Consider the following 15360-nt stretch of genomic DNA (forward strand, 5'->3'; position numbering starts at 1 on the left):
GCTTTTATCTCAAATTCTCCTAATATAGACTTAAAACAAGGTTTGATACTATTAGCACCCAGTGTAGTATTTATGGACCGACATTCATACGTTTGCTTTCTGTGCTACCACGAAACCAGAAACTCTCCCTCCTACGTGGTAAACAGAATCGAAAGCGAGACCTGAGGGACTTCCAGGGAAATAAGGGTGAACAGAAGCACCACAAAGCCCATCCCAATAATCTATTAAATAATCACGAAGCTCCTGATTTGTGCATACCCCTGTACTCCTGATGGAGAAGCCTGGCACCGTATCTGCAGACTACATACACGCACGGACACTCACACACCCCCTCACGTGGCAGGGCCCCTGCACGGCTCCGCCACGGCCCCTGCCGCAGGTCCAGGGATAGCCAGAGGGGCCCCCGCTGCTGCTCCGTGGCGGAGGAGGCCTGTCAGAGAGTTCACACAGGACAGATCCAAAGGTCAGATTTAACATTCAGCCCATGCTCACCGAGCACGCACCTGTGATGGGCCAGACACCTCTCTAGGCCACGACAAGCTCCTTGAACGGCGGGACCGGTGAAACTGTGATGAATACATGATGAGAGCTACAAAGACAGACGGGGCAGCGGGTGGTGGAGGAGGGCCTCCCTGAGCTGACAGCTGACTCAAAGAGGCTCCAGCGACCCAGAGTCGGAGGGGAAGGGGACAGGACATCCGGGGACAGTCTGTGAGGAGGACGACGAGAGGCCAGGCCATGTGGGGAACAGAAGACACCACAATCCCCAGAGGTCAGTGCTGGCAGGAGGACGCGTGGGGCCCAGGGAGCCGGGCTGGCCAAGGTGACCCGGGGGGGAATTCAGCGGGGACCCACGTGTGTGCAGAACAGAAGTGACAGAGGTAGGAAGGCAGACGTGGGAACAGGGAGCCAGGAGGAGCGAGACACCAAGATAATCTTCTTTCTCAACCTCTCTCCCTCAGTCTTTTACTCAATTTCACTCTCGATTGTTCTCTTCCTTTACTCGTTCTCATATTGCTTTTCTTTCTTTTTGAAAACTGTTGAAACTCAGAATCACCTGTGTGCTCAACATTTGTTTCTTTGAGAACACACAGGTCTTAATGGGAGGGGCGAGCAACCTTAGCTATAAGCTCATTGGCAGACACACTCCTTGAACACGACGTGGCGGGGAGAGGGCGAACAGGTGCGAGGGACAAACAGCTACGACAATGGTACTTAGCCCAGCCTGGGACACACCGCGTCAGTGCTGGTAAAGAGGACGAGGAACGAGACGCGTAGTGAGTGATTCCCGGGGCGGTGGTGACAACACTGAAGCGTGACGTGCCCGACCCCACCCAGGTCTAGGACGTGATGACCGGGGAGCTGGCGAATGAAGTCCCTTGAGGCTCTAGAGGACTTTCTTGCCTGCACTCGAGATTCCTGGCTGGGCCGGCTGGGCGCTCACGGGTCACTTTTCCCCTCTGCCCTTACAGGTGGAAATCGAGAAGCTGGATTACCACCACTACCTGCCTCTGTTTTTTGACGGGCTCTGTGAGATGACGTTTCCCTACGAGTTTTTCGCCCGGCAAGGAGTCCACGACATGCTGGAACACGGGGGCAGCAAGATCCTCCCTGTCATCCCGCAGCTCATTATCCCGATAAAGAGTGAGTGCGCAGGCGAGGAGGCGCCCCTCCGCCTGCTGGGCCCGCTTTGTGACAACTCGCTAATTAAGCAATAAAACAGCAGACGGGAGGCTAGCTCCCCGTTTGCAGGGATTTTCATAAACTGACGGATGGGGCCGCACACCCCCATCTCCTGATGCGTCCCGTCATCCACGCTGCACACACGGCGGCCTCGCCGCGTAAACAGCCGCGACTGCACGGGGTCTGCACCGATTTAAAGCGCTCCGCAGGACTGACGCCGCTGGGGTGCCAACCGGCCTGCGCAGAGGTCGGTCAGGGTGAGCCTCTGTGTGCGTCCACGGCCACCAACTTCCAAGTTCTGTAGCTTTTAAATCATAGTATAAGCACAGTTCTGTCTGGTATCTTCCAGGTAGCAGGATTCGTAATTTTAAGAAAAAAAAATCTGGCACAGAGAAAAGGCTCACCTTATTGATTCCCTGAAAATTTTCATCTAGGGCAGGTCGCCCCGGGGGACTCTAGGGTAGCCCGGTCATCTGCTTTCGCTGCTTGTCTGCACTGAGATTGTGCTTCCTTTCTGTGGCCAGAGCCTCCCGGGTCGGACGCGTTGCCGCAAGCACCCCCTTTCAAACCCCTTTCTGCGTTTCCACTGTCCAGGGCGAAGGCCTGTAGGGGCTGAGTCCCACCCAGTCCCCTCAGCCGGCTGCCACAGCTGCTGCTGCCCCTTGTCACAGGGCCACCTGGCTGGGACAGGGCTCCAGCAGGGGACAGCCGGCCTCTCTCCCCAAATCTGGGGGGCCAGGCCCAGCCCCCTGACCACCCACCAGGGATCCCCTAGATTCTGCAGCACCGAGCAGCCCACCTGCAGTGCAGTGGCTGACATCAGAGCGTGGGTGCCCCTCAGGGCCTGCAGGATGGGGGCTGCCCCCGTCCTAGCCAGAGCGGCCCAGGGCATTTCACCCTCCCAGTGTGGGCCCTTCCCACCCTGGCCGCAGCGGGAGGAGCAGGTCCCGGCGTCACCCACCCCAAATCTGCCTGGGTCCCTGCTCCAGGATGAGCCCCCTCCCAGGACGGCTGACGAGACACCTGCCTAGTCTCTGAGGACCTGGGGGAGCCCCACCCTGTCTGTCTCAGGGGTGCTCCTTCCAAGGAGTTTGACCAAAACAAGATAAAAATAGTTCCACATGGGGTCATTTCCCACAGCCTGGATCATTAATTTTTACCCGTGGTCACCTTTTGATTCAAATTAATATCATTAGAATTCTAGATTTGGGGTGCTTCTGCTGTCACGGTTTAAATGGAATCAAATTTGAAAGATGCTCTTGTGTCTTTGAGACCCTGTGAGAGATCTGTAACCAAAACTCCAGATTCCGCACCCCCTCCCCCCACCCTCTCCCCACCCCCGACCCACACCAGATGTGAAGCCACAGGAAAACCCAGGGCCGCCTGTTGTTACAATTAGCAGGGACAGAAAAAGGACCCTCAAAGGGACTCTATTAACACCAGGTCTCCTTCCCGTGCGGGTCAGCGGAGGGAGGGGAGAGCTGACCTTCAGGAAGTGTGACGTAGAGCACCGAGCCACGGGGAAACCGCCTCCGAAAGGGATTTGTCCTGACAGGGCCACGGCTCTGGGGACGTGCTGCAGTTTCTAGGGTGTGGGCAAGTCTTATTAATGAAAGAAAGACGGCCCAGAACACTGCCCCCCCCTTTTCCCCCTGCACCTGTCAGAGCGGCAGCAACCCCCGAAGTCTGTTCTTCTCCTTAAACTGCTCAGATGGGGGTCCCCGCCTTTTCTGGAGCCCACCCCCCACCCCCCGTGTCCTGTGGGAAACAGCGAGGGGCAGACAGTGTCCAAGGAATGCCTTCCTCACACTGTCCGCAGGGAGAACGTTCCAAATCGGAGTATTGCAGGCCACGGTGAATTGTTGTTCACTCTTGTCCAAGTTGTGTTTTGAAGACACGTAAGCGTCGAGAGACGTGATGTGTGCTAAGGACAACGTTTACAGTAGACACGTACTGGAGGCCGGTTGCCGGTGCGCGGAACCACCGTCGAGGACCCAGTAAAGCGGATTTGTCAGGGCACAGTAACCGGGTAGGAACTTGGAGACGTAAGGTCCCAGAAGCAAAGAAAGCTCGTCCTGTATACCGGTCCCAAACCTTAAGTGGCTTGTTCCTTCCCGGTCTGTTCGTGTCACGAAAAGCCAAACGTCTCTCAGAAAGGAAAGGAACCCTGATTAGCTGTGAAGTCCGGTCGGGTCCTGCCGGAGTGAAAACACCCCAGGCGCAGGCTGAGCCTCTCAGGTGGAAGTCTGGGGCGCGGCCCATCCGTCTGGAAGCCGCACTCCGAGGGCGGTGGTGGGGCAGCTGTGTGTGCGTCTCACTCTCAAAGGTACTGTTAGTGCCATGTTGACTCTCTCCGGGGGCAAAAATGACCCTTTTCATCAGCAGGGACCGAGTTCTTCAGCAGCTTTGCTCAAACTCTTACCAGTATGTGTGAAGGCAAAGCAAAATACATGAGTTCCTGCGAGGCAGAGAACTGGGGTCAGCTGCCCGTCTAAGGGTCGGGGGTTGATTTTAAGTAATCCTAAGGCTGCTGATACTGGAGTGAGGAAATGTAATTTCAACTTTAGAGACACAGAATTTAATGTAAAAAACGTTTCGGGTGCGTGGAGAGAATGGACTTCCGTGGGTAAACGTATTCGTGATAAAGACGTCTCTGTGATGACCCTCTGGGCGCAGGCATCCACTTAGACACAGCGTCCGGAGCGTGCGGGCCGCGTCTGCCTCCGTAGGGAGAGGGAGCCTCAGGCTGGGAGACGGAGAGGCGGGGCCTGCCCCTGCTGCCTGGCCTTCCACTCCGGACCGCCGTCCTGCCCCCCACCCCCAGGCTGCATGCACACCTGCCATCCAGGGCAGCGACGTTCCACCCAGCCCATCTCACTAATTACAACGCACTAATTACAAAAACTCTGCAGCACGCCAAAAAATCGCTCTCTTGCCCATCTGACAAAAACTCAGGTGTGACTGTGATTCATTCACACTGGGTGGCCGTTGTTGTGCTGGCTGGTGTCACGTTTTTATCTGACCCTCTAAGAGAAAAAGGGTCAGTGCCCCCAGCTCAATAGCCAGCATCGCAGGTTTTAGAAATCCTTTCGCCCACCGGTTGAAAGTCGCTGGTCTAGGGCACAGCCCCCCACACCTCCCGGTGCAGACTGACGGCCTGGCCTGCAGACCTTGAGAAGGGGCAGGCAGCGCCCGGGAGGGGTGTGGCGGGCAGAGATGCTGTGTGCCCGAGGAGCCCCGGTTTGTGCTACCCCAGCGAAGGAGATGTGAGACCCTCTCAGGAAGGCAATAACTTTTTTTAAGACAAGGTAACTTGTAAAAAAAATATGGTGACAGTAAAAACCCCGCATAAATAGTCTGTTACAACTACAGATAAATGGGAGAAATGGTCACTAATTACAAGGGCAAAATAGACTTGGTTTGGGAACTTCTTTGAGAGACTGTCCCCACTGCCTGGTTGTTCTGGCCGCACAGTTTTGGTGGTGGCTGCCAGTCCCCCAGCAGTGACAGGAATGCGCCTCTCCTCCCCTCCCCAGACGTGCCTTCGTCCTGGCCCCTTTACCAGCCACATCACAATGAAATCGATAATCAGCTATTAACACCACTGCCATCACATACAGACCTCTGGAAGTCACACGTCCACTGTGATCCCACTACTTTCCTTAGGCAGCTTATTTTTCTTAGCGTTGATAATTGCCTCTCGCTTTGTTTGCTTGATTGTACTATTTTTTCAAATATTTCAGGATCTAGCAAGTGAGCATTGCTTTCCTCACATCAGATGACCCCCGATTTTCTTTCTCTTCCTGGAGACGGTCCCCCTCGACCCCTCCCCCCCTCTGCTCCAATCTGGACTACAATGGCCTGCCACTTCCTGGTCTTGCACACTGTTTAAAACAAACTAGGACTAGAGGAGAATTCCCCTGATATGGGGGAACTGGATTGATCAGGATAGGCCAGGTTATGTTGCCAAACCAACAATGTCCAAAGTCAAAACCTTAAAGCAGTGAGTGAGTTCAAACAGAGGTGTGTCTCTCCTGTGCTCCATGCCTGTGGCAGGTGGGTGGGGGCCCTACTCATTGCTGTGGCTTGGGGACCTAGCAGGACAAATGTCACTGGCCACTGGAGCAAAGGAAATTAGACCTCAGAAGGGTCTCTGTGACAATAAACGCTCCATCCTGGAAGTTGACACATTTCCCTGCTATTCCCTGGTCATTGGCCAGCCCGGGTGGGGGCCCATCCAATCGCAAGGGGCCCAGAACAAGCCAGCATACCATGGACATTAGGAGCGATATATTTTAGAGTCTATGAATTCTGTTACATTCTTTTGAAGAACGTCAGTTGTAATTCTGACAGTTAACCTGTTCAATGTCAACTGCCAACTTTGTGGACAGCGGCTGAAGTTCCTCCATCTTCCAGCTTCTGCTCATCCTCTGGGCCTCTCGAGCCCTCTGTGCTGTGCACAGCGCTCAGGGGCCAGTGGAGGCTGGGCTTTCCCGTGGGGGTTCAGTACACCCCTCTGTGTGTGTCTGTCCCCCAGGACTCCCTCCCTCCAGTTTCCTACCTTCTCCACTAGCCCAGAACTCTCTCCTCTGACACCCTCCCCCCTTCCTTCTGGCCACACACTTTAGTTCTTACTGGAAAAAGCTTTCAACTCTCAATCCCACCTGGCGCACGTTCATCTTTCAAGGACAGACGGCCACCCCGCAGACTGCAGGGTTCCCGCAGACGTTAAATTCTTTGGCATGACATTCAAGGACTCCCATTAACTATCTGGCTGCAAATCAAGCTTTGGGCCTCGTTTTCCATTTCTGTCTGTGCACACTGTGCTCTGCGGTCCTCTCATTCCGTCCCTTTGCCCTCTCCCGGGAACGCGGACATTAAGGGAGCTTCAAGCTGAGCTCCAACAGGGATTTTCCTGTAGGACCTGTTCTACTTCCTCTCCCCGTCCTCCACGCCAGTCCCCCCCACCTTCTTCCCACACCCACAGAACTTCATACTTTCCTCTCACGTCATCTAGAACCTAATGTTAGAAAGTAATGCATTCTACAGTGTCTGAAGTGCTGGTTAGTACACAGCAGATGCCTTGAAACATTTGCAAAATTAATTCAATCAGGTGCGTAGCTGCCACCCGTCCTGAAATTGGCGTGGGCGTCACCATCAAAAGTGTGAATTGCCTTGTGGGCGTGCTACGGGACTGCGCATGATGTAAAAACTGTCTTGAAAGGAGTCCTAATACGAAACAACAAATAGAGAGCGTAATGATATAATGCTTTCCTCTTATGGGAGAATTATTAAAATGGTGAGAGTACATTTTTATTCATTCATCTACACTCTCTCGTGTGATCCTTTGTTTGGCCAGCGACACACATTTGTGAGGGGGTCGGCCAGAGGCAAGGTTACCCCGGCTGCTGAAACAACCCCGGAATATCGCTGACCTACAAACATCGCGCACGACAGTGGCCTCATTAGAACTCTAATGAGCCGAGGTCACCCAGCTAGAAAGGACAAACCTGCACAGGCCGAAGCAATAACATTTTCAAAAGCAAAACATTCTTGTTAAAGGACACCCCATGGAAAAAATAGACCAAACAAGGATAAAATGGGAGAATCCATATCATACAGCAAAAGTGGTTTGGAGAATTCTATTTAATTAGAAAGGAGCTAGTACAATTGAAAGGACTTTAATTCATGTGAATTAAAAGGAGTTCTCTTCATATGAATAGACCACTCATATGCTTTTAGACCATTATTATCAATAATTTTTAGAAAGCATAGTGGGATAAAATGATGTTCCACAAATAGTAACAAAATATAAACTTTTTTCTAAATCTCATAAAACTGCAAAATCTGCATGAAAAATACTATAAAACTTTTCAAGGAGCTTAATTAAAAATAAGAAAAATTAAAGATATATATATATATTTCTAATGGAAAGATTCAGTGATTCAGTAGTAAAGATGATAGTTTTCCCTAAAATTATTCTCTAAATTTATTGGAATTTTAATCAAAGTACGAAGCATATTTTTTAACCTGACTAAATTATTTTAAGGTTTGTCTCAAAATATATATGGTTAAGAATAATCAAGAAAATATTGAGAAAGAATAAGAAGGAAGCATTTACATTCTGCTTCATTAAACATGTAAAGTTATAATCATGAAAAATAATGTTTTTAGGGAAGTATACAAAGTGTATTCATATTTTTTCATCAGCAGTGTAAAAAGTTTGGTTGTTAGTGGAATAAAATCCCATGTCTACATATACCTATGAAAATGTAGTCCCTCCTGTTAGCATCTAAATATGTAAATTTCTAGAACTTTCTGTTTACATTTTATTCTATAGTAGGAGATTATAGAGAAGATATGCTTTATAGCCTACTTCTTTACCCACCTGTATCTTACAAACATTTTCCTATCATTGAAATATTTTTCTGTTAGATGACTTTAATAACTTCCTAATTTTCCATTGTATGGATGTACGAGATTTTATTTAAATAAGCCATTGTTTTTGAAACATTTAGGTTGTTTCTAATTATAAGCAAAAGTGCTTATAACACCCCCCATTCCAAATCTTTCTGCACAGCTGAGCCCCTCATTAGACTGGATGCCCAAAGGTGACGCTGTGGGGTCCGAGCGTGCATGCACGCGGCGCAGGAGGACTCGTGGCCTACAGTGTTGCGTCTGAGGGGGCCTCTGTTCCCACACCCGCTTTACACCTTCAAAAACTGCTTGTTGACATGGCATTCAAAATTATAAAGTAGTGCTTTATTTCATTTGATTATCACTGAAGTTGAACATTCTAGAATAGTCATTGCTCATTTGCATTTATTAATTTGTGTATTATCCAGCCACATTCCTTGCCCATTTTTAAAGTAGAAGATTTCATCTGTTGTTGGTTTGTGATCACTATTTTTATGTCAAGGATATTAACATTTATAGTAGCACGTGTTAAAAATATCGTTTAGAATTGATTGTTTGCTTTTGTGTTTTGTTTGGCGCTTCTCGGATTAAAAGAAGGAGAAAAATTTCCATTCCTCCTGATTCTACAGTAGTGAACCATATCTAATAGTAGAAAATGTTCTCTTTTTACAAATATTATAGCAATAATAGATTTTATGCTTGAGAAAACCATACATGTAACTTATAACAATCTAAGATGAATGTTTTACCACTTTGACTTTAAATTATGGTTCCTTATTCTTTAGCAATTTCTGTACCTCTGAGAACTCCGCCTTGCTGATGATCCTTGAAGGTGGAAAGCAGCCCAGTGGAAACCCACTTGCTGAACACAAAGGCCCCACTGGCTGAGCGACAGTGTCGGCAGGCTTCCCGTGTCGGGCCCTCTCCCAAACTTAACTCTGGGGCCCAGCGTCCTCGCTGAGGCCGTGACAGTGGCTCTCAGGACTGTCCACACCAGAGTAAATGCGTCTCTTGTGCTTCAGGCTCAAGTGCCACATTCTCTTTATATCTGTTAATGAACTTTTCAAGTAAGACAGAACCCTGTTTCAAAAAAAAAATAAAGCCCTCTTTTTTACTTAATTCTACTGGTATATTAAGAAAAAAAAGACTTTCAACTTAATAGTATATCTTAATTCCCTGAGAATGAGAAAGAAAAATAGAGGAACTAAAGTGGAAATGGGCAATATAAACAAACAACAAAAATCCCTCTTGGCCGAATTAAGGGGCTTCTACACCACGTCCCTGGCTTTATTTCACAATGGCTGTCAAGGTTTGAGGGCCACTCCTTGGACACTTGGGGACACAAGGTCTCATTTTCAAGGCCATTAGGAGTTACAGTTCAGGCATTTGATTGGGTTGACCAAAAAGTCCATTACATTTTTTCTATAAAATAAAAGGTACAGTGTTTCATTTTCACCAATAAATTGATTGATTTGGATATTTTGAGCATGTTGGCTGTCTCCTGCTATTGGCTTCTAGAGGGTCGAGGCCAGGGGTGCCGCTAAATGTCTTCCGATGCCTAAGACAGCTCCACAGCAAAGGATTATTTGGCCAAAATGTCAATGGTACTAAGAAACCACTTCTGACACCTTCGATCAGTCACAGCACCTTCTCCATACACTGCACAAATCTTTTTTGCATTTCAGTTGTGCTTTTACCTTTTTTGAAATAATAAAGCATAATATGCCCAAAATGTTGCATATCTTCCATCTTCAATTTCAAAATGGCTGCACAAAAATTCACCAGTCTTGGTAAGCTTATTTTTTAAATGCACACTGATATGACAGCTGTCACAATGACATGACAGCTGTCACAATACAATCTAATACAAAATTGTTTCGAATGAAGTTAAAGACAGCTCAGCACTACTAGCGCGCGCCATCGTGCGGAGAAAACGTGATGGACTTTTTGGCCAGCCTGATGCTTGTCAGTCAGTGTCGACCCAATAACATTTCACACCACCGTGTTAGTGCGTAGGGGTTGTGATCGAGTGAAATAATCGTTTCCTAATAGATACGACAAGCCATCGTGAGAGAGATCATTAATTTATCCCTAAGTGGTCAATTAACCATACACGTAGGCATAGAGCTAAACAACAAAAGTGGGATGTTGTTGTCACTCATACAAATAAAAAGTTTACTCCCTCGTCAGCATATGCTATATGGCAACAATCTAGTGTTGGTAGTGGACGAGTCCCCATGAGCCTGTCTCGCCGCGAGCGTGGCATGCACACCCAACTGATGAGCACTGTGGAAAGCCAGCACTCAGCAGCCACTACGGCCGCCGAAAACGTTTCTACAGTCGCCAGATGGCCTCTGTCCCGACCCAGACAGCCACCTCCTCTGATACCTTCAGTAGGTTCTCCTATGTGTGATTTTTCAGGGTCAACAGAAAGGCTTTCTTGAAAAAAACAGAACCCACATGTAGTGAGAGTTAAATGCACTCAATTGTACAATTATTTGAATATATATTAAAAAATAGGCCCGTGTGGTTCTGTCTCAATGTCTGATCCTCAGTGAGCAGTTCACAAAACATTTAGCTACATGCAGCTGCCAGTGCTTTTCAGGGAGTAGAGTGGGAGAGAAAGATGAGTAGAGAGGAAAGGCAGAAACGCAGTGTCTCACACACCCGACCCTGTTTGGTCAACAAGGCACCATGGGAGCTAGGGCTACTTCCACTGGGGAAAAGTGCTACAGCCTCACCCTCACCTTCAGCTGACAATGGCATCAACACACATCTGCGTACTTCTTCCTACCGCTTCTCAAAGATCCCAACAAAAACTTACACCCCATGATGCAACCACTTAGGAGACTTTCTGTGCTACCCGGGGCTTTGGTTATACATCACTGAACAGACATCTACCCATATGCGCTGGAGCAGGGCTTGCGGTAAAAGAACTCCTTTCCCAAGAGGGGGCCGTCTGTAGCACGCCGCCCCCTCTCCTGGAATACTCCTTGCCTACGCAACATCTACTCATCTCTTGGGTCTGTCCCTGCGTCTGGGAGCACACTCGACTCTCTAGACTGGTCAGAATTCCCCTTTTGATCTGATGTTTACATATCCCACCCTTCTTGCGAATCCTTATCACACTTGTAGGATGTGTCCAATCTCTCCTTCCACACTACATAAGCCCCAGGGGCTGTCTGTTCAGTTCTGTATTTCCGATTCCGAGAACCGTGACTGGTGCATAGCACATTCTCAGTGAGCCCTCGGTGAGTGAGGATTAAGTAGACCAACACCAACACAGGCAGAGTGCTAGGTGTCATTCCTGGTGTACAGAGCTGTGAGATACACCGGAGCCTCTTGTGCCTGGGCCTCACAGCTCTGCGCGGTCCCCAACCCTAAACAGGTGGAGACTCGTTGGTAGGTTCTCTGAGAGCAAGCTCACTGCCCATAATCAATGCTCAGAACGATGTTTCTGGAAAAAGCCCCGCCCTACCCCCCAACTGGTTGTGGGAATCTCTACCTGCCCCTCTTCCTCTCACCTGCCGTGGTTTTCTGACACCCTGGTCTTGACGCTCGCATTGCTAAAGCTTTGGGGCTAAGTTGCGGCATGCTGTTTTCAGTTGTTTTGCAGAATCCACATATGGCAGGGCCTGCGAGGTGGCTAAATGCTGGGTAATGAGCCGTCCACAGCTATATTTAGGTTGGCTCCCCGGGCCACCTCCGTTCATCCCGTTTGCATTTGCTTCCAGACAGAGCATGCTCTGCACGGGGGGCTGGGGGACTGCCACAGGGGTTCTCGTTCCCCAACCCCCTTTTTGTTGCCAGAGAAAGCAAAACTGACCACCCTGTATTTTTAAAAACTTGTTTGTGGTTCCAGAGGAAATAGCTATGCAACCACTGAATGATACCTTATCGTCTTAGTTTCTTTATTGAGAATTCAGTTGGGTTCAAATTTATCCTCATCCTTGTGTCTGGCTGGTGTGCACCTCGTTATGTAGGAAGTGGAGTCAGGGGGATGCTGACTCTATGCTGTGAGCGGATACTGAGGTCACTGGACAGATTCTAGGAAGGTTCACCCAGTAGCAGTGTGGAAAGACAGGTTGGGGGTAGGTGAGGGTGGGGAAAGCAGAGGAGTGGAGGCGGGGATGGGGAAACCAGTGCAGTGGAGGAGGGGATGGAGAGACCAGGGCAGTGGAGGAGGGGATGGGGAGACCAGGGAAGTGGAGGAGGGGATGGGGAGACCAGGGCAGTGGAGAAGACTTGGTGGCATGAGGAATGTGAGGGTGAGAAGCAGGATTTGACCCTGCTTGGCAGGAACCTGGCCGTAGCCTTACTAAACATGGGAAACAGGACCAAGAGAAAGTCTATGGCAGAAACTTATCTTTGGAACAAACTGAACTTGAAGGACTCTCAAGATTCAGGAGATTGGGAACGTGACCTGGAGTTCCAGGATGATGCAGGATGGCCTCACAGTGTGTTCTGAGTGTGGTGTCATCCCTTTCGAGAGCCTGGTTCCTTTGGTCCCTCCATAAGTGGCATGTGCTTCAAGGTCACAGTCAACTTCCTTTTTTTAAGAAGGGAGAGTATCTTTCAAATAAGTTTGACTTTGACTTGGAATAGTCTGGGGCATCACAGTGTATAAGTCATTCCCTTTGAATCATCTTCTATAATGCATGCTTTATATAGCTCTTTTATTCAAATCTGCAAACTTTTAGTCATCTTAGAAAGTCAGTCAGATTCCCATGATTGAGGAGACCGGGGCCAGGAGAGTGTGGGGTTGTGAGCCAGGTTCATTCAGTCCGTGACCGTGTGCTGGCCCGGGGCCCTCTGATTCTCCCTGAGGGGAGGAGCAAAGGGCACTGTCCTGCAAGCCTGCGAACCCAGGACACTGCCCGTCCCCTGTCCTACCCTGGAGCCCAGCCAGTTCCTGCATTCGCAAGGGCCCCTTAGAACCACTTTGTATTTCTTTGGTCTCTCCTAGTTGTTTGCAGCTGGCTCCTTTTGAAGTTCTAAACACTTGAGATTTTGCTTTCCTTCCCTGCATTCTTGAGTGTGTAAACATAGCTCGTGTTCACTTCTACCGAAAACGGTCGCAGTGTGAGTGACCGGCCTGCAGGCTCCGCTCACCCGCACACCTGCCCGCCTTCCCTCACTGCAAATGTGTCTGTTGTCAGCCTTCAGGGGGTCCTTCAACTCCAGCGACGCTGACTGTTCTCTGCCCTTTCGTGCCCCCGTCCATCACGGCCTCCCCGGGAGAGAGGGGAGCTGCTTGCTGAGGGCGGGCGAGGGGTCCCGGTCAGTGGGGAGAACAAACAGCGCCCCGACGAGGTGGTGTGGACAGGGTTATGGGCCCCAGCGCACCCTGCGAAGCTGTAACAGTAAGGCCCACCCCTCGGCGGTCCCCGGTAGAGAACAGCTTAGATAAACGCCGTACCAGTCGATTCACCTAGTCATCGTGGAGATTCATGCTCTTCGTTTCTGTTCCTCTCCCTGCCATTCAGATGCTTTGAACCTCCGGAACCGGCAGGTCATGTGCGTCACGCTCAAAGTCATCCAGCACCTGGTCCTGTCGGCTGAGATGGTGGGCGAGGCCCTGGTCCCCTACTACCGCCAGATCCTCCCCATCCTGAACATCTTCAAGAACATGAATGGTGAGTTACCCCAGAGGGCAGCACGCCTGCTGAGGCCCAAAACGGGGCCGTGGTGGTTTGAAGCGGAGTTCATTAGCAGCCCATTTAGGATTTATTACTGCAGATAAACCGAGATCCGCGTGCAGGTTTAAATGGCATAGCCCCCACCACACCGCCTCCTGCTCCCAGGGAAGCCGTAAAATCAACAGCTTCATTGAGGACTCCTCACACGTACAGCTGGCTCACTTTGTGCCAACACGCCGAAGCAGTTCCGTAATCTTCCAGTAATTATATTGTAAAGTTATTTTTAATAGTTTTGGGGATACATTAGTAAGTTTTGAGTTTGTCTTTTCTCTTGATAGTAATTCTACCTGTAGATACTTCCTGTTAAAATTGCAGTTTTTGTTGATTCAAGAGGAATTTTTAAAAACAATATGTAATGAAATGTGGTACAGGTGGTTTTAACACGTATCTTCCACTTCTGCAAAATGAATAGAAAGATACGTAACTTGTAGCTACTCAGTTGATGGTAAGTACTGTCTAAAAACACACACACACATGTGTACGTGCTAGAACGTTTACCTTTCTAAATGTCCGTGTGTAAGTCGTCGAAGGTCTTGAGCCGCTCAGATGGGTGTGCTCTGCCTCAGCAAATGCGGGACCAGTTGTGGCGGCCGACCCAGGGCAGGAGGTGGGTGTACTCCGTTCACGGAGAGTGTGAGTGTCCTCGTTTGCCTCCTGAAGCCATGTGAACATAATTCTCTTTTATGTTGCTAAATTGGAAGTTCCATGCTTTCTCTAATCATGGTGTAAGTCAACATTAAAGCTAATTCCTGACATCCATGTAAGTAAGTTAGTACTTCAGTGAACACTGCATGAATTTTGCAGCATGATCTCATTGTACATACAAAAAAAAAACAAAAACAGGTGTATGGCAGCTCCCACCACAAACAAGTACTTTATTTGGAATCACTGTTTTGTATATTATCCCCAAATTTCTTTTAAACATCTACTTCGGCGGATTATTCAGGAAATCATAGCATTCTCAGAAAGTTGTCAGCTGACTTTCAATAGTAGGGCCTACTTGTATGTTTCATATTAAACATGTTCAGTAAATGGAACTTCCCCTGGGGTTGTGGAAGCTGAGGGGGCTCGGAATCGAGTGCGGTGATTTCCATTTCAGAATCTCTGGAGAGCGGCAGAGTTCATGCGGACAGTTAGATGAGGTGGTTACTCCTTCAGGAAAGGAAAAAGTGGAGGTTAGTAACTGAGTATTTCATCGTCTAAACTGCGAGGTGTAGTAACAGCATTCTTACTATATGGAAAATACTTGTTAAATATTCTTAATTCAGAATCGTACTTTTACTGAATGGTAGCACCGGATATTGGATTGGCCGAAAAGTCCATTTGGTTTTTTCCATAAGAGGCTCTAGTAGTTGTCTTTAACTTCCTTTGAAACAGTTTGTTCAGATTGTATTGTGACAGCTGTCATATCAGCGTGCATTTAAAAAACTTATCAAAATTGGTAAGTTTTTGTGTAGCCATTTTAATATGGAAGCTGGAAGAAAATAAGCAACATTTTTAGCATATGTGCTTTATTATTTCAAGAAATGTAAAAATGCAAATGAAATGCAAAAAAAGATTT

General features: G+C 48.7%; 1 protein-coding gene across 1 annotated transcript in view; it reads left to right on the forward strand.

Moving 5' to 3' along the window:
- PACRG (parkin coregulated) overlaps positions 1–15360 on the forward strand; it is a 381893-nt gene that overhangs the window by 199644 nt on the left and 166889 nt on the right. Inside the window, exons 3-4 of the mRNA XM_024552239.3 lie at positions 1473–1644; positions 13587–13736. Coding sequence (XP_024408007.1) covers positions 1473–1644; positions 13587–13736 — 322 coding nt within the window. The remainder of the gene's footprint in view (positions 1–1472; positions 1645–13586; positions 13737–15360) is intronic.

This window comes from Desmodus rotundus, chromosome 11, assembly GCF_022682495.2.
Source record: "Desmodus rotundus isolate HL8 chromosome 11, HLdesRot8A.1, whole genome shotgun sequence".
In the NCBI taxonomy this organism is placed as follows: domain Eukaryota; kingdom Metazoa; phylum Chordata; class Mammalia; order Chiroptera; family Phyllostomidae; genus Desmodus; species Desmodus rotundus.